Consider the following 21,724-nt stretch of genomic DNA (forward strand, 5'->3'; position numbering starts at 1 on the left):
TCTATTTTCGAATAGCCAAAAAATAAAGTGTTGTCTCTCCGATATTAATACAGCATTGAATTGTAGAAAGAATCCTATCCAACGATGACAAAATATTCAAAGTCTTGTATCTGATCAGGCTAATGGCGCCCCATCTTGGGTGTGCCTTACCCTTTATCCCTAAACGTATTTGCCATATTTAACTTTCTTGAAAAACATTTTAAAATAGTTCAACTAGCCAATTATTTGAACTATTTTAAAAGGTTTTTCAAGATAGTGAAAAAAAAAAGTTTAGGGATTTGGTGTAAGGGGTGGCGGTAAGATATAGCCCTAAATCTCATCCAATGGTGTTCTGTGGCTCAAATGCCGAATACATAATGTTGATGTGAAGCAGTGGACTGACCTCATGCTTCCTTATATGCATGAGGAGTCCAAGCTGCTTCTTTTCACTTGACGGGGCAGAGTTTCCCCAGCTGGACGTAGCATGTGAATTTATTATTAGTATTACTCACCTATTCGCTTACGTACTCTCATCAAATTTAACACAGGTCTGTGTCTGTAGGATTTTTTTTTCCAATATTGTAAATACCTTTTCTTCCCCTTTGTGTTTTCAGGAGGTCCTTTTGATCTGATGTCTCGCAGGCTGATCATCGCCAGCAGCCGTCCAATAGCGGAACGCCTCGTTAAGGAGATCACCGTGTTCCCGTGTGGACGAGATGACACCGAGGGCTAGTACTCTACACACACACACACACACACACACGCACACACACGCACACGCACGCGCTGGGTAGGTAAAGCAGCACCATGTAACTTTTTAACAACTACATAGGCTAGCATATTTTGTCCCACAAACTTATAAAGTTACATGTTTAAGCAATCATCCTTCCATAAATGTATAGACTCAGGGGGATCCCTGCTAGGGGCTTGACTGTATTATGTGCACAGTATTGGTGGAAAATAAGATTGATTCATAGATTAATCACGATGCGGACATGGACAAAAATCGTATGTTAATGTACAATTTTTGAGAAGTAAAAAAAACCCCTCCAGAATACTCCAGCCATCAAACCTCAGAATGGTGAAGTAAGTAGAGCCACTGTACTCTCTTCTCCCCACAGCAGCTGCACAGATAGAGGGGAGAGGGGTTTTCTTTGTAGTGTAATGAAAGGAAATAATCTGTTTTCATTATGGATCGTTAGAAAGCACTTTGTTAATTAGTCTCACAGTGAGGCCTCATTCACACGTACCAAACGCCAATCAAGCAAATGTTTGGTCGTTATATTTTGGGCCACTACAATGCTTTTCCAATGGGAGTCACATGGTTTGATCAAACGTTTGTGTTTGAAGACTGGCCAATCACAGCACGTCCTCGCTTGACATCCTTGCATCTTGGGTAATGAAGTCAAGATGTTGGCCGCCAAAGTGAACACTGATACCCCAAACTACATAGTGCTGCTTTAACTGGACATATTATGCACGCGCGCGCGCGCACACACACACACACACACACACACACACACGGCTGCTCGCTTTTTAAAATGTCAGGTTTCAGTCTTTGCCTTAAGAACCTAATGATAATACAGTACTGTGTGTACAGCACTTCACTAATTGTGCACTCATTCATTGTAATTGATTACATTATTCAGAGGTAAAAAAAATATAATATAAATACTTAGATATTTTGTCAGTGGTGGGAAAAGTATCAATACTGCACTATAGAAATACTACCGGAACACAAAAAGTATTGCCATTAAAATGTACTTAATGTACCAAAAGTAAAAGTACTCAGTCGAGCGAGCCTTTCCCTTGAAGACATTTCCAATTATCAAATGTATTACAAACCTTTCGAAAATAGCTGATCCACAAGCTCATAATGTTTTTCCAAATGACCGAAATGTATGGCTGAAGTGGTTAATGTATGTTTTGTATAATTATAATCCATATACAAAGTACCTAGTAACTAAAGTTGTCACATAATTGTAGTAGGGTAAAAGTACAATTTTGTGATCCAAGATTTAGAGTAGTAGAAGTAAAAGTATTGTAAATTGTAAATACTCAAATACAATATAAATACCTCAAAATTTGAGCACTTAAGTAAATGTACTGTACTTACCGGTACTTACTTTACACCACTATTACTTTCCATCACTGTATTTTTGTAAAGTACCCGGCAATAATATATGTGCCCAAATGCTTGTTTTTGTTAACAATTTTACAGTTTATTGTGTTAAGGCACTCTTCCAGTACCTGTTATGTAATATTTAATTACCGCTAATTGGATTAATATGTTTAAGTTTACGTTTGTTTGTTTTTTAAAACATTTATAACTATAATAAAGCCACTGCAAATATCTCACAATATTTGTGTCTATTCTTATATTAACCGTAAGGGGAATCATAGTGCTTAAAGGGACACTTCACCCTTTTTGCAAAACAATATATGTTAATGACGTTTAGAAGCTTTAGATCACTTTCCTGGGGGTATTTGTGTGTGTAATATGTGGTTTTAGATATTTTAGATTGTAGCAGTGAGCCTGTTGTCTCTGATGTCATGGACACTGGGCTCACTTCCTTCCTGGACTGCATGTTGTCTCAGTAAGACAGCTCTCCCCCTATCCACAAGGAGGAGCAGTGCACCAAAGAATTATGGGAATTGTAGTCCAGGAAGGTAGTGAGACCAGTGTCCATGACATCAGAGACAACGGGCTCACTGCTACAATCTAAAATATCTAAAACCACATATTACACACATAAAGACCCCCAGGAAAGTGTTCTAAAGCTTCTAAACGTCATTAACATAATTATATATTTTTGCAAAAAGGGTGAAGTGTCCCTTTAATTGGAATTGGAAGGCACAGATATTTTGACATGGATGTTTCAGGAATAGATTTGTAACCGATTTTACAAATTCACTCTCGTGCTACTATTATATTCTCATGAATAGCCGCTAGACAATCATTTCCAAATAGTGTTCATAGCAATACAGGTTTGGGTGTTTCGTAATATGGAGTTATGCAAGGTGTGGCGTGTGTATGTATCACCAGATCATCGTGTCCAAACCTGTTTCAACAACCCGGCCGGAGTACTTCTCCTTTTTAATAGCACCAAAGGTGCAGCAGAAATGTAATATTAGTACAGAGATGTACACAATGATGTGCACTCACTCACTGCAAGTTCTTGAAACTTTAACTAATTCCCCATTAAGGCAATATTTTATTACAATATGAATATGTCGTCTGTCGGGTGGAATCCTCATAATATGTCCATTGTTCCAAAACTGTTACTTTCCAGGATTCAAATTCAAAAGTAGCAGATGCACAAGCTCAAAACTAGCTTTATAGATATGTTACTTGTGATGCTTTTGTGTGACACTGTTATGATCAAGTAAATGACTTATTTTTTGTCTTAAACACAATCTATAAATATAGAGATAAGAGCTTTCTGCCCAACAGCTATGTTGGTTATTTCTGTTCTTTTTGGGGGGGTCATTCAACACTGCTAAAGGTTTTGCAGGGAAGTCACTCGTATTTCACAGTTCATGGTTGTTGCAAATGTGAGCCTACTATCCTCTTTCACAAGTGGGGGAATTGCTCCAAAGCTTTGAGACAATTTAACAACGAAACACACTTGTTGTTGTTGTAATCACATTTCACTTCAGCCCCCAACTTCCTGAAGAAGTACAACTAACAAATCAAAGCAAAGCACATCAGTGATTTGAGTGTTGTTCAAATGATTAGATTTCTGGACAGGACTGTTTTGCACCAGTTGGTGTCTGTCTGTCTGTCTGTAACGGTACTTGCAGGTAACTCATTTGTCAAACCTTCCAGGATGAATGACCCAATGTGAACTGCCTTCCTCTTTATTTTGCCTATTTTCCCGTTCTTGCTTTTTCATTGACAGAAATGGGTGACTAGACCTGGATTGTGGTGAGCTTTTTTTCTCACCCCAAGGCATGCGTACTACTCGCTCCCTCGGCTGAAATGACCCTTAAGGTGGTTGCATTTGATGAATTGAAAACGGTGGGCCCTATTGTAAACGAGTGTAACGCTTTATGGTGTCGTCCACTCACAGTTAACAGTTGTTGTATTGAGTTTTACGTGAAATGTACTGTAATTCTGCAAACTGTTAATAAATAAATCAATAAATCTAAATTAAATTTAGATTGAAAATTTCTTGTAAAATGTACCGGTACATTATATATCTATATAAGTGTCCCTGTATTTTGGAGCGCTTGGGTGAGGCCAAATCATAACCTCTGCACCTACCCCACCTTATTTGAAATTCCAGTAAGTGCTGCACAATTCAAATGTCGATTTTCCTTCTCACACGATTCATTTTTCTTTTTTTCTTTTTGTTTAAGAGCTTTCTTTATAAACCTGTCTTAAAGTATCTCTCGCTCTCTTGTAGCAAAAACACAAGACTAACTAAAAATCAATTGGACAGCCAACTAGTGCTGCACGGTTCTTGCTCAAATTTAGAAATTGTCATAAGCTTCATCTTAATGTCAGTTACAGTGCAGTATGAAAAGGTGCAATTAATATGTAGGTAGAGTGAAAATGGCAGGGAGTGTTGCAATGCTCTTGGCAGGGTTTTATTGGACTATTAAATCATGCTACGTGTGTGTGTGTGTGTGTGTGTGTGTGTGTGTGTGTGTGTGTGTGTGTGTGTGTGTGTGTGTGTGTGTGTGTGTGTGTGTGTGTGTGTGTGTGTGTGTGTGTGTGTGTGTGTGTGTGTGTGTGTGTGTGTGTGTGTGTGTGTGTGTGTGTGTGTGTGTGTGTGTGTGTGTGCGTGTGCGCGTGCGCGCGTAAACCTGTTATGTCAGGTTGGCACGAATGGAAAATCCAGTGAAATAACTGTATATTAGATTGGGTCTATTCAGTATGCACATACTGAATTTACATGTTGGCTGAGTGAACCATTGCATCGATCTGTGTTTGTTTGATATAGGTTGAATGTCAGAAATGTCCTAATGGGGGACTTGTTGTGGTCCTATATGCATAATCAATTCCTCAACATGTAAACATAAAACGTGATCACTAATAGAGTACATGTCATCAACAAATACAAAACGGTATTATGGTCCATGTCGGGTGGAAACCTCATTACTGTTTGTCCAAAACTGTTGCTCTTCAGGATTCAAATGTGAAAGTAGCAGATCTACAAGCTCAAAACGTGTTGCTTCGCACTGCATTTTGAGCGTTCAGATCTGCTACTTGTGATGCTTTTGTGTGACGATAGTAGTTTGATCAAGAAGGACGTTAATAAAAAAAACCATCTAGGGATGAACGATATAATAATCAGTAGCGTAATCGGAATAGGCCATGTCAGCCATAAATATCTGATCTGATTGGTCTCAAAATAATCAAGATTATTTTAATAGTTTTTCACCAGTTGTGAAAACATTTGGAAAAGGGTATAGACTTTATTAACAGGCTTTGGGCCAAGATGCCTCTAGGGCCTAGGCTTTTTTTTCCATCGTGGTCCTCTGCATAATATCGGAATCGGTCAGAATCAGTATTGGCAGATATGGCCCTGCAAATAATCTGAGATCGGAGTTCGGTCATAATTTCATAATCGTGCACCCCTAAAAACCCCACACAAAACATTAAAATATGGAGATAAGAGGTTTCTGCTCGACAGCAACAATCGGTACAAAGAGAGATTGTGGGGAGTGATGTGTTCTATTGCATGTGTTGTATGTCTGAATAGTATTTTTCCCTCCTAAGCAAACGGACTAAAATGGTCACACAATAGTCTATCAAGGGACTATTTAAAAGAAAAAGATCATTTTTCCTTGTAGTGGAATGTAACAAAGGAACTGCTACAGTAATTAGTCAGGAAACAGGAACCCCCCCTCTCTTCCTTTTTGTCTTAATGCCAATCTTGTAGTTCCATGGGAAGTGTAATGATATATAATTTGACCGAATCAGTAGTTCTCAAACTTTGTCATGTCAAGTAGATTGACATGTAGATTTGTTAGTTGTTAATTAAGTTTTTCCAAACTTTTTCAGATTTTTATTTTTTTCAAATATTTTCAAAAATAGCAGATGTACAAGCTTGAGCTTGTAGAGCTGTTCTTTTTCTAATAGAGCCCCCACCCCACCACCCCAGGACCCCTGAGGGCCCGGACCCCATGTTGAGAACCAACGCACTACAATGAAGGTAAACTAAACGCCTTTTTGTTTGTATAAACAATACACCACAGACGCCACACAACAGCCTGCAAGTGTGTGTGTGTCTAGAAAAGTGACACATTAATCCGCTAAGTGTTATGACAGAACTAATTTACAAAGGGGATGTAGTGTACTAGTCAGTTGTATCTCAGTGAAGTTGCCTCATCACCATTTCTTTGACGGCGCGTCGAGTCGCATCGTGTTGCTGCAGGCCTGCCTCTGTAGCAGCTCATTGTTTTTAGTATTTGTTTTTTTTCCTGTTCCCGTGGGTTGTCTATGACTAAATCAGTGAGGGCGGTACTAGTACTTTTCCCCGTCTTAAGTTTCTCATGCCAGCTGTTTTAAATCGACTCTCTCGTAGCGACAGCACACCTTTTTTTCCTTTTGACTCCAGGGAGCTCATCGCATCCACAGTCGTCTCCTGTCCTGACATCCCTGCTGTGCCCGCTTTCCAATCCAAGGTATGAAGTTAGTTCTTTTCAGAATTGCATGCATGGGTAAATTAAATTACTGTACAACTATTATTGGCAAGGTGTAGCCTATGCTACAGTAATTGCAGTGCATTAGTGGCATACATTTTGATACCAATACTTTTGTACAGCCCTCTAGGCTGCACACAGAAGCCTGTGAACATAGACATTTCGTGCATAGATGTGCCATGCAATGGTGGCACATTTAGGCCTGGTATGGTAGGCCTCAGGTCTACCATTCTGAAATTTAATTTAATAATATTTGGACTGCTGGACAGCTGACAGGCTCTTTTTACTCTTACAGCACCTTTTGTCATATTAACGGTATGTAAATCGTTCTCCCAAAGATGCAGTATGTCACAAGGAAAACTGGAGAGAATATCATAAATGTTGTACTGTACTTACTGTAAACCCCAGCAGCATCCCTATTCTGGGGGGAACATTCACCCAAAATAGCCAATTTTGGGTGAATTTCCCAGTTTGAGAAACCCTGCTCTATGCATTTGATGTATTACCTTCTCTTTACCAAATCGCTCTGGAATAAGACTGTTTGCAAAAATGCCTAAATTGTAATTGGATGAACATGACTCCCCACCACACCCTAAAGAAAAGCAGTGACCCGACACAAGATACAGCTGACTGTAATATCCATTAAAAACTAAAGCTTGCTTCTGATAGTGAGGTCACCAATATATCAAAACAGCACTGACATCAATGTCAGTGCTAGTACTGACATCAATGTCAGACTGTCAGTGCTACTGACATCAATGTCAGTGATGTTTTCACAGGACGGACAGACGGATGCCAGCGACAACCGCAGTGTTGCGTAACCGCCCTTCTGTTGTAAGAGGTTGTGCCAAGCAAGCAGTGGTGGAAAAAGTACTCAATTATTTTACCTAAGAGTATCAATAGTACTGCAATGTACTGTAGAAGTCTGGGGAAAAAAATTTACTTGCGTAAAAGTACAAAAGTATTGGTATCAAAATGTACTTTCATTTTCAAAAGTAGAAAATATACTCAATGTCCCATTTCAAGTTTTCAAAATGTATACAAATATTTTGAAAATGGCAGATCTACAAGCTCACTCAGCGATGCATTGTGAGCTTGTAGATTGTCTATTTTCAAATGGTCAAACTTAACGTACTTAAGAATTAAATGTATACTTCATCAATGACCACATCAAGTTCATTAACCTGAATGAACCTGATGTACTTACATAGTTACCTTAGTTTCCACCACTGCCAGGCAGGCAGGCATGCATGTCACGTTCTGTCAGGCTCCCAAGGCAGATCCACCCCTGCATCGTTGCTGTCGGGCAGAAACCTCTTATCTCCAATGTTTTAACTTTTGTGGGTTTTTTGAGTGGTGCAACCACTCCTATAGACAGCTATGTGTGTCCCTGGGTCTGTCCCTAGGTGTGTCCGAGCATGAACATAGCTTATAGCGTTTGTTCACCACCAAGTGTCACTGTTGCACAGCCTAACACACAGACACACACAGCCAGGGAGGAGGGCTTGTACAGTACAGCACCACTCACTTCAGACAGGTCTGATTATGGTCCTTGGTGGTCCTGGTCTTGTTATGGTACACAATGTCCACTTGTGTCTGTTGTTTTTTCTGTCTGTCCAGTAGTTTTAGCTTTATTTATTTGCGGTGCCACATTATGCTGATCTAACACTTCAATTTCCCCTCTGGGATTAATAAAGTATATCTCATCTCATGTTGCCACTCGATTTGCCACGTTTTGGTATTGATACTTTTACTTAATAATAATTCCAGCACGTCTTCCACCACTGGTGGTGACTAATGAACGACACCGTGAAGTCTGACATACGATCCACTCTCATTTTTCACAGGTTCTTGTCAAGAAGAAACTTAAGGCGAAAAAAAAAAGAAAAAACCAAGATGGCTGACCAATGGCAGGAATCATTCGACCACGCTGTGGCTGTGGCCAGGAAAGCCGGGGAGGTATGAAATAAATCTGAGCCATCATCCACAATGGAGCTGTCACACGTTTCTCCCCGTCCCACTGGCCCTGACATTCATCACACATCTAAGAGTGACTGTCAAAAGCCCAAAGTTGCACCTCAGACTCTTGCTCGCGGGCCTGTCTCGGCGGCCCGGAACATGATTTATTGTTTGTAATCTCAAACGGGGTAACTATTAAAATCGTGGGACGTATCCCCGGGGCTATATTAGACTTAGGCGATGGTTAGCCTGACTGTGAATACATTTGCTCATGTAATTTAATGCTTATACTCTTACGCTGTATGTCTGTCTAAGCCCAGTTCCCTAGTTCAAAGATTATTATTTTGGGGGTCCCCAGTTCAAAGATGATGAAACGTTAATGTTCTGTGTCGTCCAGGTGATCAGGGACGCGCTCCAGAACAACGTGAAGATCATGACCAAGAGCTCCTCGGTGGACTTGGTGACGCAGACGGACCAGATGGTGGAGAAGATCATCATCTCCTCCGTCAAGGAGAAGTTCCCCTCGCACAGGTCCAACACTATGCAGCCACACACACACACACACACACACACACCGTCAAGGAGAAGTTCCCCTCGCACAGGTCCAACACTATGCAGCCACACACACACACACACACACACACACACACACACACACACACACACACACACACACCGTCAAGGAGAAGTTCCCCTCGCACAGGTCCAACACTATGCAGCCACACACACAGACACACACACACACACACCGTCAAGGAGAAGTTCCCCTCGCACAGGTCCAACACTATGCAGCCACACACACACACAGACACACACACACACACACACACACACACACACACACACACACACACACACACACACACACACACCGTCAAGGAGAAGTTCCCCTCGCACAGGTCCAACACTATTCAGCCACACACACACACACACACACACACACACACACACACACACACACACACACACACACTTACTTGCTTACTTACTTACACAATAGAAGACCTCCCATCTTTACACTATGAGAGACCAGTGTTCATTTTGTTGACTACGGTTTTTTTCAGAAGATTAATAGGACTAAGACTAAATGGTGTGTTGTTCAAAAGACTAAATCTAAATATTCTGAAAAATGGGGACAACCATGTAGACCAGAGTCTGTTCAAACACTCCAGATTTTCAGGTTGAGCAACGAGCCGAAGTAACCACATTGTCACTCTCGGATGGAATTGCACAAACTGAAAGTAGTTCCTATATCAAGTTGAAAGGTGTGTGTGTGTGTGTGTGTGTGTGTGTGTGTGTGTGTGTGTGTGCGCGCATTATTTACACATAAACCTGAGATACGGCATGAAGGTGCGTGAGCATAATCGGGTGTATACTGTGCATTATATGTTTATTAGACGTTAGCAGTGTTGTTTTTGGCAGCAAGTTCTAGTCATAGTCTCTTGAATAATTTTAGTCACCTGGAATGTCTTGGTGTTTGTCTAGTTTTAGTCGACTAAATATCATAGGATTTTAGTCGACTAAATCTACAGTTGATTTAGTCTACTAAAATGTATTTTACATGCTCACGTGTCGCAGCGTGACGTGTTGTGAGCTTGTAGATCGGCTATTTTCAGCATGCAACCAAGTGTAAAATGACTTGTACTGGATCTCTTGTCCCTTCCTAACATTTTAGTCTAGTTTTTATTTGTTGACGAAATTGTCAGTATATTTAGTCTTCGTAGTCATCATAGCTTAGTTTTAATTTAGTTTCCATTTAGTTTTCCTCAGTGAACAAAAGGTATTTGACGAACATTTTCCGTCTTAGTTTTAGTCGACAAAGAAAGTTAGGGCAATGTCTTTAATAATGTTTTTTTTCACGTTCTGTTCCAGCTTCATCGGGGAGGAGTCTGTAGCGGCCGGCCAGCCGTGTGTGTTTACTGACAACCCCACATGGATCGTAGACCCCGTGGACGGGACCACTAACTTTGTACACGGGTAAGATCTGTTTGGTTTACCGTTCACGTTAGGTACAGTGGTAATATCTGTTTGGTTTACCGTTCACGTTAGGTACAGTGGTAATATCTGTTTGGTTTACCGTTCACCTTAGGTGCAGTGGTAAGATCTGTTTGGTTTACCGTTCACCTTAGGTGCAGTGGTAATATCTGTTTGGTTTACCGTTCACCTTAGGTGCAGTGGTAATATCTGTTTGGTTTACCGTTCACCTTAGGTGCAGTGGTAAGATCTGTTTGGTTTACCATTCACCTTAGGTGCAGTGGTAAGATCTGTTTGGTTTACCATTCACCTTAGGTGCAGTGGTAATATCTGTTTGGTTTTACATTCACCTTAGGTGCAGTGGTAATATCTGTTTGGTTTTACATTCACCTTAGGTGCAGTGGTAATATCTGTTTGGTTTTACATTCACCTTAGGTGCAGTGGTAATATCTGTTTGGTTTTACATTCACCTTAGGTACAGTGGTAATATCTGTTTGGTTTACCATTCACCTTAGGTGCAGTGGTAATATCTGTTTGGTTTTACATTCACCTTAGGTGCAGTGGTAATCTCCGTTTGGTTTTACATTCACCTTAGGTACAGTGGTAATATCTGTTTGGTTTTACATTCACCTTAGGTACAGTGGTAATATCTGTTTGGTTTTACATTCACCTTAGGTACAGTGGTAATATCCGTTTGGTTTTACATTCACGAGTCACATAAGGTGGAGATTTTTGTCAACATTCCATATTACCAGAAACGCATAAATAGATAGCCCTGAATGACCACAATAGGTCTGTAACTAGAGTGTTCATAAGGGTCCATTTGAACACTCAGAGTCAAGGGGGTTTTGTAATAAAAATCTAAATCTACAAAGCAACTAAAGTTGTCAAATAATTGTAGTGGAGTAAAAGTACAAGTAAGTACTGAAAATTTGACATACTCAAGCAAAGTACAAATACCTCAAAATTGTAAAGTACAGTACCTCAAGTAAATGTACTTACTTTCCACCACTGGTAATATCTGTTCGGTTTTACATGCATATTTTGTCATATTAGCGAGAAGAACAAACGTTTACAATGAAGCTGTGGCCTTTGACCTTTGTGTCACTGGAACAGACTCTTCAGGCCCACCGGAATTGTCTGTTCCTAAAACGTATCATAAAACTGAAACGGTTACCTTTTTGTTCGCAGGTTCCCATTCGTGGCGGTGTCCATCGGCTTCGCCGTCAATAAAGAGGTCAGTCAAACAACCAAGTCTGGGATCAAAAAGTTTGTAATAGTGACCGAAACGACACACTTTCACAGCGCTGCAAAATGTGAATACATTGAGCGCGTAGTCGTGATTTTATGGGAACTAAGGAGGATCTGAAGGCATACAGCATTCCTCTAAATGGTGAATTTAAACCTTTTATTCAAGGTGCTTTACATAGATTGTGCATTCCATTCACACACATTCACACACCGATGGCGGAGGAAACCATGCAAGGTGCTCAATGTTGTAGATATGGTCAGATTCTGGGTCACATCACTAGCCCATTTAGGCCTGACGTCAATAGCTAAATTATAACCTAATGTTTAAAACACCAAAAGAGGTTCCCGCCCAGAATGGGCTAGTCTCTCTAGGCCTAGGGCGTCCTCAGACGAGCCTTCCATCGTCACTTCCGGTCATCCCGGTTCTCCATGCATCCGGCCAGTTCGTTGGTGCTTTGCGCTCTGACCTGCATCTTTCTTGAGTACATCCACATAATGTTAGTATGGGACGTCCTGGTGACCGGTGCCCATGTGTTGGTTCCCACAGCACCAGTTTGCTGGCTGGGGAGCTCTTGGTGTCTTTGGCAGTGTCCTGCGAGTCTCATTCTCCTGGCTGCTATTTTGTCGCTCGCCCTGAATATTACCCGGCGTACAGATTCTAGTGATGAGTATGTTCAGACACTACTGTAAATCATTGCTTCCTTAAACGCTGGATCGGTCGGGACCCATTTGTGGGTCGCAGACACATTTTTTTATTTATTTAAAAAAAATATTTAAAAAAAACATTCCCCAAAAAGCAATTTCCATGAATTCATAACAAAATTCTAAGATATTTTTCCCAGGAATTTCAAAGTGGAAAATAGTCTAGTTGGAACCACTATTGCACTTTTTAAAGCTTACTGTAGTAAGTAAAGTAAGTACATTTTATTTATAAAGCACCTTTGGAAACAAGGTTACAAAGTGCTGAACACCACTGTATACTGCCCCCTTGTGGTGCAGCTATGAGGGACATTATATCATGATGCTCTCAGAATCCTGCACACAGAATAATTCTTCCTACTTCCGCCCCGGTTCCCTTCTTCCTTTAGGTGTTACCGATGATACTAATTAAGGCTCTGTTCCATTTAGTGTGCAGTGGTTCTCAAACGTTTTAATTTCAAGGACCCCCATAACTCTGAGAGTGTACACATGGAACCAAATGGACCCCAGACGGGTCCATGTGGTTCCATGTGTACACTCTCAGAGTTACAGACCTGTACAGGGCCATTTGGAACCAGTGAGACAACACGCACAACAGCAGCACCCTGACTCTGTTTGACCAGAATGGAACAGAGCCTTCATTAGTAACATCTGTAACACTCCTAGATGCTGTTATCAGGAATCTGTTTTATGACTAGGTTGAAAATATATAATGGCTTTAGTAATGATAAAGAAGAGCAGCATTTATGATACATTTTATTTATATAAGGTATACCAACTATCATGACATGAATGCAACGCAAAGTGCCTTACAGATACAGAGCAATAAAGAAAAAAGAAAAGCACAAAAATAAACAAGTAAAGTAATTAGGTAGCCTATTCTTCTCGTTTCCGGAGACATTGGAGAGTGCTTTTATTATGTACCTCTTTTTTCCCCGTTTCTTGTTTTTCTTTGTTGTCCCCAGTATTGTGTTTCATATGGATCTATTGGAGCATGTGGTTCTCAACCAGTGGTCCTTGAGGGGGTTACGGGTGATCCCCTGCAGCTAAAAAGATTGAGCGTTTGTATCCAAATGGACCCTTATAGATCTTTAACCCATTCTGAACGGGAACCCGTTTTGGTGTTGGCATCATGTTATGCTTTAGCTATTGAAAAATAGCAGATCTACAAGCTCATAGCGCGCCACCGAGTGGCGCGCTATGAGCTTGTAGATCTGCTATTTTTGAAAAAGATCGAAGAACGACTGACATTTTTAGAATCTGATCTCAGGTCAGAATGGGTTCATCAGACCAGTGTGTGTGTCCAGTGGAAACCTCGTATGAATCTGATCTCAGGTCAGAATGGGTTAAATCCCGAGAGCGATCTCATTTTACGCCCTCAAGAGTTCAATTATTGTCGAACATCTCCACGTCCACACGGATTAGAGAATGTAGAAGAATTGTTATTTCGATCCGTTTGCCTGTTGTCTCCCCTAATGGTCACTGTACCAACATCCATGCAGTGAATGCCTGTTGTCTCCCCTAATGGTCACTGTACCAACATCCGTTTGCCTGTTGTCTCCCCTAATGGTCACTGTACCAACATCGATGCAGTGAAATCTCACTCAACGACTACAAACTACTCTATGTTTTGTTGAGGTCTGGGAGGCTACTGTATAGTATCTCATCAAAGGGGTGGTCCCCGTGGCTCAAATGCAGCATAAATAATGACCCTTGATATGAAAAAGGTTGAAAACCAACTGTATTAAGAGTGTGAAATAAGGATCGATTGATTGATTTGAGACGGTGGTCTGAAGGGGAATGCTTGTGTTGTTTATCCAGATGGAGTTTGGCGTGGTGTACAGCTGCTTGGAGGACAAGATGTACACGGGCAGGAAGGGGAAAGGTGCCTTCTGTGACGGAGAGAGACTGCAGGTGTCCGACGTGGCGGGTACGTACAGTCAGAGACACTGCTCTGTGTGTGTGTGTGTGTGTGTGTGCTGTTATAATAATAATAATAATTTACAGCATGTAAAATCTCACTGGTTCATATTGCAGAGATCAGGAAGTCCATGATCATCAGTGAACTGGGATCCAACAGAGACAAGGAAACGGTCACTAAGATCTTCTCCACCATGCAGAAGATTCTCTGTATACCTGTGCACGGGTGAGTTGACACGCACGCACACGCGCACACACACCCGTATGCTGCACACAACATCACGCATTTCTGTTTTTAACATCCTTTCAGCCTGGCATCTGTATCCTCTGAATGTCAAAAGGAGCGATGGTCTGGTGAAAATGGCACATTTACAAGCCTCGCAGCACATCGTGTTCCATGTGTAGACCTGCTATTTTCTCCATTTGAAGTGCATACTGTAGGTCACTGTTTCCCAAGCGCCGGGTCAGGACACATTTCTGGGTTTGTGGACACTTTTCTTTTTGTCGCAACTCGTGAGTAAATATCAATTTATTTTTGTTTTCAATTCCCCAGAATTCTCCTGAATTAAAAACAATCTCAAAAGAATTCAATGAATGAATAAAGGAAAAGATCAAAGACATTCCGCAAATTAGCAAACAAACGTTTAAGAGGTAGTGGAAAAATAAAAGAGCTACAAGCTTATAGATCTGCTATTTTCACTAGGTTGGTTCCTGGGCCGGGGTGACATAAGATTTCTCTTTTGCCGAGCTAAGAAGTTTGGGAGCCAGTAGTGCTGTAGTAAAGTGGTTAACAAAGAACGAATGAATGTGTCCCACAGCAGGGCAAACATCGTAAACAATACACAGACAAAATGCACCTTTCATGAAAAGAGATTATCTCATATATATTCAGTTCACAGACAAGTCACAGACAGACCATTAGGTAGACACAGCGCAGACAGTCAGTGAGTGACCGATGGGAGTTGCCGGAGTTAGTAGTGCAGCCGGCGTGTTCCCTTTTTCTTTTCTTTTTTTACAGTGGAACAACTTTATGTCATGCGGGATAAAGGGGAACTTCAATCTTGTTGATGCAGCGTGCGGGAGCCCGAGTCTGATGGGGGTAGCATAACTTCTCTGTGTAAAGGTGGGGGGAGTATCTCAGACAGGCCAGGCTATGACTCACAGGTTACTGCTATTGACCGACCGCAGGGGTCGACACTTAAAGTCTCAGAGGCACCTGCCCCAAAAGTAAATTGTCCGTTATAAAAAAAATGATAGGTAAAATTTGAATTGCCCTTGAATTTAACATGTTTAGACGAGATATAGCGTGGTGTGTTTATAGACGGCTGTGCACCCTCTCAAACGGAACAATTTTAACCCATTTAGACTGTAGGACGATTCTACAAATGCCTTCTAAATCATGTTTCTACGGTACGTCAGTCATTTTCATGTCGAGGACCCCCAAAATATATGTAATTGGCCGCCGACCCCATCTGAAAATATGTTGTTCCAGGGACCCCCCCCCCAGAAGCAAAGATTTTAGTTAAAAACGTTAGCTCTGAAAGAATATATATTCAAAAATGTGCGCCACATTTTCATATATTTCTAAAATAGCAGTTATGAGCTTTTAGATCTGCTATTTTTCAATAGCTAAAGTATAACATAATGCTTAAAACACCAGAAGGGGTTCCCGTCCTGAATGGATTAATAGATCACGACTCACGTAAAAATGCCATTTTATTTTCCTACAACAACTCCCCCAAAAAAAAGGTATTTCAAATTTTAGTCACAGGCTAAAACTGTTTGGGAACCGCTACTTTAATGCCATGTATCCTGTCCCTGTGTGGTGCTGTGAACTTGACCCTGTGTGGTGCTGTGAACTTGACCCTGTGCGTTGCTGTGAACTTGACCCTGTGTGGTGCTGTGAACTTGACCCTGTGCGTTGCTGTGAACTTGACCCTGTGTGTGGTGCTGTGAACTTGACCCTGTGTGGTGCTGTGACCTTGACCTCGTCTAGGATCCGTGGCTCGGGGACCGCGGCCACCAACATGTGCCTGGTGGCCTCGGGGGCCGTGGAGGCTTTCTTCGAGATCGGGATCCACTGCTGGGACGTCGCCGCCGGGGCCGTGATCGTCACCGAGGCCGGGGGAGTCCTGATGGACGTGGACGGTGGGTAGAGTTCATGGATTCAAAGTTCTCTGTCGCCAACGACCAATTTCAGTCATTTGGATTCCATAGAAGTCAACGTGTCTTCTATATGGAAGTGTGTCCTGCACCGAAAATAGGTAGAATAGCTTGTAGAAAGCTTTTTTTTACTATTAGTCGTTTCAGTCTTCCAGAAAACCCTAATGATCTCAGTTCTGCAATTTCTTCAACTGGTTAGCTGTATAGCTATACCAAAGCATCATAAATATTGTGTTATTAAGTGTGTAGGACACACAAGAGCGCTAGGGTGTGGTGGCTGCTATTTTTCAATCGTGAGATTTTATTTTGCTCTAAGCCATGGTAGTTTTTTACAAACTCCTCAGATGATGACTCCATCAATATCTATAGACAAATGCGCGCAGGCTGCCCTGGGCACAATCATTGAAGCAGCATTGATTACCTGCACATAAGGAAACAGTCTAGTTTCAGCCAACTAAATATCATGAGATTTTAGTCGACTAAATATACAGTTGATTTTGTCGTCAAAAATGTCTTTTGGCGGGCTGTTGTTTCTGTGTTTCACATACGGTATGTGTCTTAAATGTCGACTTTGTGTGTGTGAGATCTCAACAGCATTACAAATGCATGCAAACCTCAATGCCCTTTTCGAGAATAAATAGAGGTTTTTAATATCGTTGCTGTCGGGCAGAAACCTATTATCGCCATTATTCTTTTGGGGGTTTTTTTTCCCCGTAAATGAACGTCCCCTACTTGATCATACTACAGCGTGCACGCAAACCGCCCAAAAGTAGCTCGAAGCTCGAAACGTGGCGCGATCGTGAAAAGTAACGGTTTTGGACACCTGAGGTTTCCACCCGAGAGAGGTGGAATCAGACGAAACACAGTAAGTTCATATGTACGTAACAGTGTATTATGATTATGCAACAGCGGTCGTGGGCTCGTCATGGCAGAGACCTTGTCATGGCAGTCGTTATGTTACAGTACCACCATGTGGGAGTGAGAGATTATGCCACCCGGTCGGGGGGGGGAGTGGCAATGAAAAGCAGAAATGGAGACATTATCTCCTCTTCCTCCCATGGCCCCTTTTTGTAGCGTAAACCGAACCTCTTTCTTTCTTTCACCTTTATTTATTCAGGGAAGTCAATTGAGAGCAATAATGTCTCTTTTTCCAATGAATGACACCCTGATTACAGCGAACATGACATGCAATTTAAACACAGACACAAGATTATAGACAAGTATACACAGCTGGATCTCAAAGTAATCCTTACAAGTCTTTTAAATCGTTCAAGTGAAATCACGTTCTTCAGTTTTTAAAATTGATTGTAGACCGTTTCACATGTGTGAGATGCATAGTAATGGGCCATCAATGTTTCTGGAATCCCCAGAAACATTGGGGATTTCTACAACAAAGTACAGTAGTCTTGAGAACGGGTGTGATGATGGTACATTTTAGGATGTAATAAGCTGTTAATTAAGATAGTTACCTGTAGGCTTTTTTTTTTTAAAGTAAGGCTTTGTAGATATAAACCGTGCAGTGCTGTTCTCGTCTCTTAGCCAATGATGGCCAACCAACCTTTTCCTCTCCATCTCACCGAACAGAAATGACAGAAGTTGGGGCTTTGGGTTCAGGGTGTAGGAAGTTATGTGAACAGATGTTGATTTTGATAAAATAAAATCAGAATAAAAACTAAGCCACCTGAGATACAGATCTAATTAGAAATGCTCACAGCACATTGGTTGGTTTGTTTGTCCATAATCCCATTTTTTTTATCCGAGCTTTGAGAGGAATGAAGGTCGAACATTCTCTTATTTCGATGGTCAGAATGTTCCAACAAGTGCAGCCGCCCTGAATCGATAATGTGTTCCGTGCAAAAGGTGCATCTAAACACGCACCTCACAATCTCTTCTGCTTGTCGGCCTCATACCAATATGCCCCGCTTTCCGGCTTTCTTTTTATAGATTCTCTCAGAGGACGCAGCCTTTTAGTCCATGTAATGTTTTGTACACATTGCACAAGCTTTTGAGAACTTTCAAACGGTCAAAGCTAACAAGAGCCAACGGTTCGTCTCCGTCGGGTGGAAACCTTCAAGTTCGAAGCGTGTAGATCTGAAAGCTCAATCTGAAGCTTGTGGTACTATCGATGCTATTGTCTGACACTGTAGTTTGATAGTAAGCAGGGTGTTCAAATAAAAACCCACAAAAAGTTAGAATTTGAAGATAAGAGGCACCACAGAATAAGGATGAGTGGTAGAATGCCTTTGATGCTGCATTCACACTGGCAGATTCAAAGATACAAAGCTACACAGCATATTTTTAGTGTTGTATCTGATGTTGAGCTCAACTTATTTTACCTATTCCAGTCTGGAACTACACCTCCCGAAATCAGAGAGAGAGAGAGAGAGACGGCCCCTTCACGTATTGCGAGTAACCAGAACCAACCAAGGACAGAAACTGTTCGGGGCGGTGCTCCCGAAAGCCTGAGTAGACGATAAAAAATTAAAAAAAAGACATTTGACATTTAAGAAAATTAAGGACCATTGATTGAATGCTCAACAAATATTATGAATCCTTCACTGTGTGAACAGATAACAGGTCTGACATTGAAGCCAGTTTGTCAAATTGGTACACCAATAATAATTTACATTTTGAATTCCGGACTTTTACTTATAACAAAGTATTTCTATATACCGTATATTACCAAATAGTAGCCCGGGCCGTTAATATGCAAAATCGATTCGGACCCCGGGCTGTTATAAGGAGCCGGGCCGTTATTTGGTGCTGGGCGGTTATTTGCGCATGGGCTGTTATTTGGTAATATACGGTATTGCAGTATTGATACTTTTCCGCGGGAACCCCTTTTGGTGTTTCAAACATTATGTTATAATTTAGCTATTGAAAAATAGCAGATCTACAAGCTCATAGCGCGCCACTCGTTGGTGCGCTATGAACTTGTAGGTCTGCTATTTTTGAAAAATCGTTAAAATGTGCCTCAAATCTTTCAGAAAATTGTCATGATTTAGAAAACTTTTTTTTTAATTTCGACATCAGGCCTGAATGGGTTAAGTAAAACATTTGAGTGCTTTTTCCACCACTGCATACATAGGTGGGCCGTTTGACCTGATGTCCAGAAGGATGGTCTCCGCCAACAACAAGACCATCGCCGACCGCCTCGTCAAGGAGATCGAAATCTTCCCGGCTGCGAGAGACGACGCCCCGATACAGAAGAAATGAGCGTAAACCTCTTTTTTTTTTAATCGTCTGTCGGATCGAAACCTCATCCTGTTTTCAGGATTCAAATTCAAAAGCAGCAAAAGTAATAGATCTATCTATTACAAGCTTAAAACTCATCACTTTACAATTTAGGCATTTAGCAGACGCTCTTGGTGTTTCAAGCATTATGTTATACTTTAGCTATTGACAGAGTGCCGCGCTACGAGCTTGTAGATCTGCTATTCTTTTTTTTATCGTGAAAATGTGGCGCAAATTTGGAATGTATATTCTTTCAGAGCGAATTCTTTCAAATCTTTGCTTCTGGGGGCGGGTCCCTGGAACAACATATTTTCAGTCCTTGACATGAAGAGAACCACTGACGTAGGAAAAACAGGTTTTCCAGAAATCGGCCTCAGGTCTAAATGGTATTAATCCAGTTCTGCATTCCACTTTGCGCCACGTTTTGATCTTGTGGATCTGCTACTTTTGATGCTTTCGTGTGACACTGTAGTGTAGTATGATCAAGTAGGGCGTTATCTTTTTGGAGGAAAAAAAAAACACAAAAAGTTAGAATATGCTGGAGATAAGAGGTTTCTACCCGACAAGCGGCCAGTGGTCTCCTGCTTTACTTATAGTTTGGTTTTGGCTCATGGACCAATAATTCAATCTATACTATTATTATTTTGACCATCATTTCATAGCACCAACGTGTCATACCACCTGTGTTGTCATGACCACACCATACTGGCTCAGATTTGTACGTGTAGAATACATCAAACATTTTAATGACATGCATTTGTCTGAATAAAATTACAGATATTGCAATTGGGTTGGTCCTATTATTTGCATGGCAGATGCTTTGGAAGAACATTGGCAATATCCTATTTTCCGGCGAAAGGGAATTAACCAATCCAGCCTGCAATTGCAACATAAACCTGTGGAAGATGGCGGTAATGTTTTTGCCTGGCCCCGAGCCCCCGTGGAATCTGCTAATCACAGCCATTCAGATGTACTCGCACGAAATGGAAATTCATTCACGCTCTCTAAGAGTGTCAGGCTTATGTAATGTTCAATGCAGGATTCATAGCCTTTGGACCATTGTTGACTAAAACTATATGACGAAAAAAAAAATCGTCGACTACCTTCTCACTGACAAACTAAATAAAAACTATGCTATGATGTCTAAACCTACTGAACTAAAATGTCAGGGAGATACTAATAAAATAAAATGACTAAATGAAATTTGACTCAAAAGACTATGACTAAAACTGAATGAAAATGTGCAGTCAACATTGATTTGTACATTCTGGTAGACCTCATGCCCAGTGGAGGGAAGTAACTAAGTATACATTACTCACGTATACTGTATACTTTGTGATCATTTTTACTTTAGTTAGTAGCCTAGCCTTATATTAAGACTGTTGTAGATGTATTGCCCCCTGTGGTCACTGCACGTTCACCAGTAAAGCCCACAGTCAGTTCTCCGAAAGGTCACTAAGAATCTTGTAGATATGAAAATGTCAAAATCGATTAAATACTACACGAGAGTCTTCATATAAAGCCCAAACCACACCCGTTGAGGAGTCGCATTGGTGTAAATGGTAAATGGTGCATTTATACTGTATATAGCGTCTTTATCCAAGGCGCTTTACATAGATTATGCATTACATTCACCCACACATTCACACACCAATGGCAGAGGAAACCCTGCATGCAAGGGCACCAACCTGCACATCGGGAGCAATTGGGGGTTCAGAGTCTTGCTCAAGGACACTTCCACACTTTAACTCTGGGGGCGCCCGGTTTTGAACTGCAGGAACCTTATGGTTTCCATCCGGCCACTCTACTCCCTGAGCCACTGCCGCCCCGGTATAGTTGACCTTAAAACGGTTTTGTCTAAGCCTCTAAGGAGTTGCAACTGGTGTGGTTT

At 41.3% G+C, this 21,724-nt stretch overlaps 2 protein-coding genes across 4 annotated transcripts in view; both read left to right on the plus strand.

Annotated features, from left to right (window-relative positions):
• LOC308336376 (inositol monophosphatase 1-like) overlaps window positions 1-2,334 on the plus strand; it is a 31,579-nt gene extending 29,245 nt beyond the window's left edge. For all 3 annotated transcript variants that reach the window (XM_080793739.1, XM_080793740.1, XM_080793738.1), the window contains one exon: window positions 594-2,334. In XM_080793739.1, the coding sequence (XP_080649865.1) occupies window positions 594-712 (119 nt within the window). In that variant the 3' untranslated portion in view covers window positions 713-2,334. The remainder of the gene's footprint in view (window positions 1-593) is intronic.
• Window positions 2,335-6,455: 4,121 nt separating this feature from the next.
• Window positions 6,456-20,619, plus strand: LOC308336375 (inositol monophosphatase 1-like). The gene is made up of 9 exons (XM_080793737.1): window positions 6,456-6,615; window positions 8,481-8,592; window positions 8,990-9,123; window positions 10,465-10,569; window positions 11,758-11,803; window positions 14,338-14,446; window positions 14,554-14,662; window positions 16,433-16,584; window positions 19,688-20,619. The coding sequence occupies exons 2-9, from the start codon at window positions 8,530-8,532 to the stop codon at window positions 19,813-19,815; spliced, it is 846 nt and encodes a 281-aa protein (XP_080649863.1). The 5' UTR covers window positions 6,456-6,615; window positions 8,481-8,529; the 3' UTR covers window positions 19,816-20,619.
• The last annotated feature ends 1,105 nt before the right edge of the window (window positions 20,620-21,724 follow it).

The sequence above is a fragment of the Protomyctophum bolini genome (genome assembly GCF_963924005.1).
Source record: "Protomyctophum bolini genome assembly, chromosome: 21".
In the NCBI taxonomy this organism is placed as follows: Eukaryota; Metazoa; Chordata; class Actinopteri; order Myctophiformes; family Myctophidae; genus Protomyctophum; species Protomyctophum bolini.

Coding starts and splice junctions, on each gene's coding strand:
- LOC308336375 (XM_080793737.1), top strand. CDS start 8,530: ATGGCTGACCAATGGCAGGAATCATTCGACCACGCTGTGGCTGTGGCC. Junction 8,593..8,989: donor TGGCCAGGAAAGCCGGGGAG/GTATGAAATAAA, acceptor TGTGTCGTCCAG/GTGATCAGGGACGCGCTCCA. Junction 10,570..11,757: donor ACCACTAACTTTGTACACGG/GTAAGATCTGTT, acceptor TTTTGTTCGCAG/GTTCCCATTCGTGGCGGTGT.